Raw genomic sequence first — 10238 nt, 5'->3', positions numbered from 1 at the left:
AGTTTGTTACACTCACAAGCTTTTCACAAGATAAATACTTGGTTAATTTAAAAGTTCATCAATCTTCAATAATCATATAAAATATCATGATGAAAAGCAAAATTTAATTGTACGTTTCACATTGTGCATGTTTTGTGTAGCTATATACGAGTATATTACTTAGGATCTAACCTTGTAAAGACAGCCTATAATTCTTTCTGAAAATAGAAGGCTTCTTAATTCTTGTTATAAATTGATGAACTTCACAAGTGCCCATCAACATCCTCCTCTTACATTTTAATTTCAATCTCAAACATGAAGCCATTCAATTCATAGCTTTCCCTCTTCTATAGGATATTCAATTTCTCTCTCTCTTTTACTTAAATATTAGGGTTACTTTTCTTTTCTTTTTTTCTCAATTTAATCCATTTGGCATCATGTCTGTAGACAACAAAACCACACCACCGAACCGACCTACAAAAGATGATATCCAAACCTCTATTGGTGGCGGTTCAAACGGCGGTGGTGCTGGTCGAAAAACATCTTCTTTGAAGCCTCCGGAACAAACCCTTAAATGTCCTAGATGTGATTCACCAAACACAAAGTTTTGCTATTACAATAATTACAGCCTCACTCAGCCTAGACACTTTTGCAAGACATGTAGAAGGTATTGGACTAAAGGCGGGGCCCTTCGTAATGTGCCAATCGGTGGCGGTTGTAGGAAGAGCAAGAAAACTAGATCAAGTTCTTCAAGATTCATCATTAATGGTGATTCTTCTTCCTTCAAAGACTCCTCTTTAGATATTGGAGGGTTGAATTTGTTAAGTGGTCTCTCACAACCAGCTATGGACTTTCAACTAAATGGGTTAACCCAATATTCTTCATCATCTTCAATCAATCAACCACCTTTCATGAATCTTGATCAACCATTAGGGTTTCGTCTCCCTTTGATCAAACATAATCCACCTCAATTGCATGGAAGCTTTCAACAAGTTGGTGTTCCTAATCATGTTGCTTCCTCAATTGAATCTCTGAGTTCTATGAACCAAAATTTACATCAAAAGCTGCAGCAACAACGATTGGCGGAGATGTTCGGTGGACGTGGCGGAAATGATGTTGGTGTTGGTGGACATGGAGTTGAAACTGAGCTGCAAATTAATCATCAGAACGAAATTGTTGCTATACCTCAACCAGCTCAGAAGCTGCAGCCTATTTTGTTTCAAAATCTTGAACCCTCCTCTCAAAACTCGATGAATGATGAGTTTAAAAGAGATAATAATGGTGGTTTGGCTACTGAGTGGTTCATCGACAACAATTTTGGATCGGTGAATGCGGATTTAACGATAGCTTCAGCGGATGGAAATGGAGCTGGAAATTATGAAAATGGAAGTCTCAATAATTGGAATAATGGAATTCAAGGATGGGATCAATTCAATCAGTACAATGCTTATGGTGATCAAGATTAATATTAATATTTAATATGGAAGGATGATAAGAGACTTAAAAATCAGAGTTTAATCAAAGTTCTTTATGTTTCTGCATTTTAAATTCTATGTCTTTTTATCTTTTTGTTTTTTAATTTACATGTATGTGTGTTATGATGGTAAAAAAGCATGATTATGAAGATAATAGTTGTTTTTGTTTTTGTTTTGTTCTTATGAATGTTCTCATTCTATGTTGTTTAACTTCAAGGGGAATAAAATATGTTTTACATTGGTAAAGAGCCTTTTTCAAATGTTTTATGATGACTCTCTATAATGACAAGTGTTTTTAAAATAATCTTTTCTTACGAGTTATAGTGATTATGTATCAAATTAATACATAGCGAACGTCGATTTATTGACGACTTAACTGACTTTTAGAGTTTAAATTAAATTTCAGGCAGAATTTGAAATCCATAGAAATTTAATTTTACCATTTTCATGGAGTCTAAATTTTATTTTTAATGTTTTTTAATTTTTTTAAAATTTTTTTCCTACCTATTGGCCGGAGGTCACGCGGAAGCAATCTCTTTATCCGTCGAAGAGAAAAAGATGACTTTATCTACTTTTAAGTGTGTTTTCATTCTGGGTGGAGAAATGACTTGTATTTATTCTCGAATAGAGGAAGAATTGTCTACATCTCACCTTCTTCATACATCACTTATGTGATATTGAGTTTTTGTTGTTGTTGTTGTTGTTGCTGCTACGGCAAATTAAATTCATTTTACTTTGTAGCTAGTGTTTGTTAGAAAAGTAGCTTGATTTAAGAAAAACAATAGTGATATTTCTTTTTTCTTTTTTTTTTAATTAATTATTAGTTTTCTGATTATAACATTTTATAACTAACAAAAAAGTTGACAAGTCATTTTTAGATATATCCACGAAATTATATATATATATATATATATATATATATATATATATATATATATATATATATATATATATATATATATATATATTTGGGTAGGATCAATGGGGAAATAACCAATCGAGGGAAACAGTGAAAGTGGGTGAAGTAAATTTTTTTTAAAAATTTTGGTTTTTTTTCAGGCATCAAGATCACACGAAAATATGAACATTAAAAAAAAAAATACTTCGTGATTAATGTTATTATTTAGGCGGAAAAACGATCGACAAAAATAACATTCAAGATAATATTGATCGTGAAGAATGTTAATATTTGAACGTTTTTTTTTTTCATGTTTAGTGAAGCACTTTTTGTCAAAATTTAGCACGATTTAGAGTTTAGGGTTTAGGTTTTAGTGTTTTGGGTTTAGTCTCTAAACCTAGAACCCCAAATCCTAAACTCTAAACCGTTCGTGTTAAAAACTCAATCTAAATCCTAAATCAAAACCCTAAATCTAAACCCTAAACCCTAATATCTAAACCCTCAAAATAAGCTCGAAAAACACGATAATTGTTATATATTATTTTTTTGAGCATTTTTTCGCCAAAATAAAAACATTTATCACAAAGTGTCTTTTTTAAATGTTTATATTTTCATCCAATCTATAATGTTCGTGAACAAAGTTTTTTTAAAAAATGAAAAAAAAATTTGCTTCCCCCCGCTTCTCCCAATTGGTAACTCCCCCAATCTATATATGGGGAAGTAACCAATCGGGGGGAATCGGGGGGAAGCAAAAAAAAAAAAATTTCGTTTTTTTTTAATTTTTTTTCAGGCATCAAGATCACACGAAAATATGAACATTTAGAAAAGACACTTCGTGATGAATGTTATTATTTAGGCGGGAAAACGATCGACAAAAATAACATTCAAGATAATATTGTTCGTGAAAAATGTTAACGTTTTTTTTTTTCCATGTTTTGTGAAATAAAATTTAGCCCGATTTAGAGTTTAGGGCTTTGGGTTTAGTCCCTAAACTCAAAACACTAAACCCTAAACACTAAACTGTTCGTGTTAAAAACTGAATCTAAATCCTAAATCTAAACCCTAATTTCTAAACCCTCAAAATACGCTCGAAAAACAAGATAATTGTTATATATTATTTCTTCAAGCGTTTTTCCGTCAAAATAAAAACATTTATCACAAAGTGACTTTTTTAAATGTTCATATTGTCATCCAATCTAAAAACGATTTTTTTTTTTTTGCTTTCCCCTACTTCCCCTCAATTGGTTACTTCCCCATTGACCATACTACTATATATATATATATATATATATATATATATATATATATATATATATATATATATATATTGATGTTATGCGTGGTGTATATGAAATAGTTATATTTTTATTGCGAAATACTATTAAATGCGATACAACTTTACACAAGTTATTTATTTATTTATAGAGTGGATATACCTAAACCTTGCTACAACACTATAGGCAGTGTACCTAATCGTAGAGTAGTGTAATTTTTAGTAAGTCCGGTTCGTTCCGCAGAGAGCTAGCCAAGTTTAACGCTATATTTTTATTTTAAACTATATTTGTATAAATATATATATATATATATATATATATATATATATATATATATATATATATATATAAATATATATATATATATATATATATATATATATATATATATATAAAAGTAGTATTATTATTATTATTATTATAAAAGGGGGTTTTACCGTTTAATGACCGGTTTGTCGATTTTAAAACTTAAGTCACAATTAAAATCTAATGTAAATATTAAAAATAAATATAACTTAATTTAAAGCGTAAAGTAAATGACGAAAATAAAATTGCGATAATTGAAAGTACGATAATTAAAAGTGCAATAAATAAAATGACAGTAAATAAAAGTGCGATGAGATATAAAATAAAGGAATTATGCTTATTTAAACTTCCGTAATCATGATGTTTGACGTGTTGATTTTAATTTATTACCATGGGTTAATTGTCCTTTGTCCTGGATTATTCAATATGTCCATACGGTTTTGTCCATAACAGTCCATCAGACATAAATATAAAGTGCGAGTGTCCTCGTCAAATTATCCTTATACCCGAAGTCAAATATTCCAACTAATTGGGGACTTATACTGTAACAAGGTCTTAATACTTTGTTTAATAATTGCACCAGGATATCGACTGCGTGCAATCCAAGGTTTTAATACTTTATTAACAATTACACCAAGTTTCCTTGTATGTAATCTGTGATGATCGCTCCAAATCCATATGGACGAACACGTCATTCATTGATTTCATTGCGAGGTATTTGACCTCTATATGATACGTTTTGTAAACATTGCATTCTTTTGAAAAGGCACACCATAAATGAATATTTAAATCAAAGGTTTTCGACATCTGATGATTTCTACATATAGACAATCACCGTATATAATAGTTTACAATAGTACTTCCATTGACAATGCAGTCAAAATAAGGTACATGATGATGAATTGGTGAATGCAACGTTTTCTTGAAAAATATGCCATATAAGACTCCATGCACATAGCTTGTCTATCATATAAGCAAACAGCGGAAGACTTCTAGGGAACCTGAGAATAAACATGCTAACAAGTGTCAACACAAAGGTTGGTGAGTTCATAGTTTGTATGTTTCGCATAATCTGTATATAAAGATGGATCACAAGATTTCAGTTGTTTCATCCAGAAACGTTTATCAAAATATTCTACGAAATTGAGCACCCTGGTAACTAAACTTAACGTATATATAATTTGAACCCTTTGTATAATCATCTTAATAATACACGCAAACCAACGTGTACGCTTCTCAAATAGCATACGTCCGTTAAAAGGCTAGTGCTCTAGCTCGGACGGGGATATCAATCCCTATGGATCCATATACTACTACTCGCGCCCACCAGTTCTTATAACCGGCAGTTACTAGTTACCAAAGCTAAGGGATTTTCGGTTCAAACTCGGTGTAGAATTTAGTATGTACTTGTATCCATTGCGTTTAAAATAAAGTGCATGTATTCTCAGCCCAAAAATATAGATTGCAAAAGCAATTAAAAAGGGAGCAGATGAAACTCACACATATAAATATTGTAAATCAGTTAATAAAGCATTTGCATGTATTCTCAGCCCAAAAATGTAGAGAGTAAAAAGGATCATATGAAACTCACCTTAGCAGCACATAAAGTTGTTCATCGTAATGTGACCGAAACTCGGTATATCAAATAATCGTAGATCTCAACCTAGAGAACATATGTTGGTCAATAAATGTCTATCAAGCTAGGTCAGGTCATAGTGTATCACAATCCTAATGCTCGAAATTGACATACAAAAGTTATTCAAAGTTGTTTCAAAAAGTCAATTTTGACAATAGTTCAACAAACGAGACGTACCTTATATAAGGATTCATTTACTCGGTTGGTAATATTCAAAAATCCATTTTATCAATCTCGTAAACAAGTTGTTTAAGTATTAATTGTAGATTCAAAAAGCAATTCCAATTAATGTCAATTATAATTCAGTTGACCATATCTTTTGATTCGTTCCTCGAAACTATTCGATATCTAAATGAAAAGTTATTGATTTTTCGCCAGCTTTCCGAAAACATGTATATCATATACCTTTTACCCGTAATATATGTATTTAATTCGTGATTTATTATAAACTGTTTAACGACGAAATTTAGCATACAAGCATGTATAAATATATACACTCGAGCACTAGTATGTATACACTATTAATTTATAAAATATAAAATATAAATGCTTACGTATTAATATTGAGATTCAATATTGTAGAAAAGTACGTAGACGTAACGGAGATGATAAACACTAAGTTTGATTCACAATTATACCCCCGAACATTACCCATAACCTCCTTGGCAATAACCCATAATTTCCTTAGCTTTAATTCACTCGAAAATCATTTTTGAAATCGTTTGAACATGACCTCGTCGTAGTATTTTATGTATAATACTAATAAAAATAATATTAATACTACTGATAATAATAATATTAATATTAATATTAATCTTTAATAATAATTATAATAATAATAATAATAATAATAATAATAATAATATAAATAATATAAATATTACAGAGTATATATCTATACATTTGTAACTGTGTGTGATTGTTCGAGCAAAACAATTGAATTTATAGTACCTTTTCTGAAAAAGCACCCCATGCGATCGCATGGGATTTGTGCTTCAAGGCCATGCGATCGCATGGCCCTCTGATCCAGCTCACAAACTTTTAACTTTTTGTTTGTCGACATAATTTTATATAATATATATTTAATTTATATAATTAATTATATATTATATTAAATTCACATGCATAGTTGACTTGTAATTTTTGTTCCGATAAGTCGTACGTCATCATTCGACTTATGTCCCGGTTCCGGTTTTTCAAATGTCCTTTCGTACGCTGAGAAAACTTGTATTTTACATTTCGTGTCACGTACCTTTGTCAAAATATAGCCTTAAATTATCCCTAAACTATACCACTCAAAGTATATCTTAAACTTTCGAGTATTTTGATCATTTACTTCTATAAATCATCGTCTCGCTATTTGTTAATATATATATAATAACAATTTGTTTTTATGACCAAGTTAATATTATATTTTATCGTATTGTTAAATATATATTTTCGATATTAATAAACACGTTTTAAAATACATATCGCAAGTTATTCATATATCTAATTCCAACAGTTGATATTCCTTATTATTGTATGTGTCCAAATTACGTTATTTAAACAAACACTTTACCATTTATTCCGAATACCGTTAAGAATGAATGATTTCCCAAATCAACTTGGACCTTACAACAGAGACCCGTAATAATATCATAATCCTTAAGGGACTCAATAATTATCTTTTAATTCAATCGTTTGGCATAATCTTTTAACTTTTGTATCTAAATATATCAATCAGATAATCAAACCAATAAGTTTAATGCACAGTATCATATACTCAACACTTTGTTACGTTTTCAAGTTATGGTATATATATGTATCTATTTACCTATAATTGTTCTCGAATCGTTGAGAATAATCGAAAGGTAATTGAATAGTTCAAAAATTTTGAGATTCAACTTTATAGACTTTGCTTATCGTGTCGAAAACATTAAATCATTTAAAGATAAAGTTTAAATTTGGTCAGAAATTTCTGGGTCATCACATAATCCACCCCTGTTTTAATGAGTCCATTGACTATTAATCCATCCCCGTGTCCGGTTAAATGAACGATTATTAGTATTTATAAATATCCCGCCCATCGTGTCCGATCGAGTGTATATGGTTATTTATAATTACCTCAAATTGTAAATCTCTATATTAAATTAACGAACTATCATTCAGTTAAACAAATATAAAGCCCACTAATAGCCCATAGTCCAATTTTCACAAGTGTCGGTCTTTTGTCCAAACCCCAATTATGGTCCAAAGCCCAATTACCCCGTCTTTAATATTTAGCCCAACATCACGATTACTTCGATTTAAATAAGCATAATAATAACTTAGCTACGAGACATTAATTTAAAAAGGTTGAACATAACTTACAATGAGTATTAATCGCGTAGTGTTACACGGACAGAATTTCGACTTACAAACTTAAAACATTCGCCACTATAACCTTATTATTATTAACCTTAAATTAAAATTAAAATTATAATATATATATATATATATATATATATATATATATATATATATATATATATATATATATATATATATATATATATATATATATATATATATGTTGAGAGAGTGCATAGAAAGGAAAAGAAAAAGATGTGTTTATTTCGTCCGAAAAATGCTTCAATTTATAGATGTGGCCAGACTTTGGGTGCTATGCGATCGCATGGGATTAACTCTTCCAGACCATGCGATCGCATGGCCTGCTTTTCCAGCTCATGTACTTTTGTTTTCTTATTTGCCGACGGTTTTTAATATAAATATAATATATAAATAATTTATAGAATTATTAATATATTATATTATATTCGTGTGCATAGTTGACTTGTAATTTTAGCTCCGTTGCGTCGTGCGTTGATAATTGGTTCATGTCCCGGTTCCGGATTTTTGAACGTCCTTTCGTATATTTAATATCTTGTACTTTGCATTTCGCGGCTCGTACTCTTGTAACTTTTAGACGTTTCTCATCAATAAATTGAACCACTTGGATTGTATTTTGTATTTTTGATCTTTTTGGTCGTTTGCATCTTCAATTCGTCGAATTTGTCTTTTGTCTTCACCTTTTATTATTTAAACGAATATCACTTGTAAATAGAACAATTGCAACTAAAAGCTTGTCTTTCTTGAGGGATAATGCTATGAAATATATGTTTGTTTTTAGCATTATCATATATATATATATATATATATATATATATATATATATATATATATATATATATATATATATATATATATATATATATATATATATTATTTTAATTAAGAGAGAAACACTTTTTTGGGAGAAATAACTTTTTTTCGTTCTTTTTTAAAAAAAAAATTTCAAACATTAAGATCACATTAAAATGTAACCATTAAGAACACATTAAAATATGAACATTTGAAAAAAAACTTTGTGAAAAAACGTTATTATTTTGAGGGAAAAACGCTGAAAGAAATAAATGATAACATACATCATGAATAATGTTTTAATTAGAGTTTTTTAAGGGTTTAGAAATTAGGGTTTAGGGTTTAGAAATTAGGATTTAAATTGAACTTTTAATACGAACGGTTTAGAGTTTAGGGTTTAATGTTTTGGGACCCTCTCGTATCGCGAAGGTAGGCTCACGAAACTCGACCCTTGGCGTGGACAAAAAATCGTCAGCATTTATTTCTTCTATTTTGTACTTTCTATAAATTAAACCCCTAGCCTATTCTAGCACTAACACATACGAAAATTAATAAGAATTTCTTTTTGGTTGACCGGGGATTAAATGAATATCAATATAAGATATAACCATGTTTTATTCTGTCGGTGCATAAATGTAAGGCCCTCGTGCATTTGGACTACGTACGATAACTAAAAGTTATAATGTTAGAGTCCATCCGTACGGATGGAGGATGCATCCGTACAGATAGAGATTTGTAGCACGAATACGTTACATCCATACGGATGAAGGTCACATCTGTACAGATAGAGCTGCATAGTCTATATATAGGTGATTTTAGGTTCATTGTTAAGGTTACGAACTCTAACACCTCTAAGCCGATTCCAGTCGTTCGTAATAAAACCTTAATCGATTCTAATCGTTCCAAGTAAGTTTCTTAAGGTAATCGATCAAGTTAATCAAGTGTTTTCGACTAAATACACCATATCAAAAATTCCGCACTCTATATATATAGCATCGAATGATTGTTTAAATCCGTTCATACGATCCAACAATTTTCTCGCGTTCTTTACGTTTCTCACTTTTTTGCTTTAATTTTCATATTTACTTAGTAATTATCTGTTTGATATTGGTTGAGTAGTAACCTAGGATTATTAAGCTCTTGTTTGGTTAGCTAAAATTCTTAACATCTCCCTATCTTTTACTTAATTTTTATGGGAACGAAGTCTGAATCTGGAAACTGTGTTAATCAGCTTTCTGAATTTATTGTATTTTGAAACACAACAATATCCAGGCATCTTCTTTTCTTATACTACCACTAGACCTGTCATTTTGCGCTTCCAATGGTAGTAACGTTGTGGTTTACAGTCCCACATGACTATGAAAATTTAGATCCTTTAAGGAAATTGGATCTTTACGAAAACATTTGATCTTTTTGAAAATTCAATCTAGCTTTTATCCTAGATAAGTTTTCCGGAATAACCCTTCACCGGTGTTTGCAAATTGTTTTTGTGGGTTTTGTGGGTTTCA

At 30.1% G+C, this 10238-nt stretch overlaps 1 protein-coding gene across 1 annotated transcript; it reads left to right on the top strand.

The window, feature by feature from the left end:
• The first annotated feature begins 327 nt into the window (after window positions 1-327).
• Window positions 328-1587, top strand: LOC139867561 (dof zinc finger protein DOF5.7-like). The gene has a single exon (XM_071855928.1). The coding sequence runs from the start codon at window positions 417-419 to the stop codon at window positions 1443-1445; it is 1029 nt and encodes a 342-aa protein (XP_071712029.1). The 5' UTR covers window positions 328-416; the 3' UTR covers window positions 1446-1587.
• The last annotated feature ends 8651 nt before the right edge of the window (window positions 1588-10238 follow it).

This window comes from Rutidosis leptorrhynchoides, chromosome 9, assembly GCF_046630445.1.
Source record: "Rutidosis leptorrhynchoides isolate AG116_Rl617_1_P2 chromosome 9, CSIRO_AGI_Rlap_v1, whole genome shotgun sequence".
Taxonomy (NCBI): domain Eukaryota; kingdom Viridiplantae; phylum Streptophyta; class Magnoliopsida; order Asterales; family Asteraceae; genus Rutidosis; species Rutidosis leptorrhynchoides.
The sequence above is the reverse complement of the archived record's forward strand: the minus strand, read 5'-3'. Positions and strand labels throughout refer to the sequence as shown.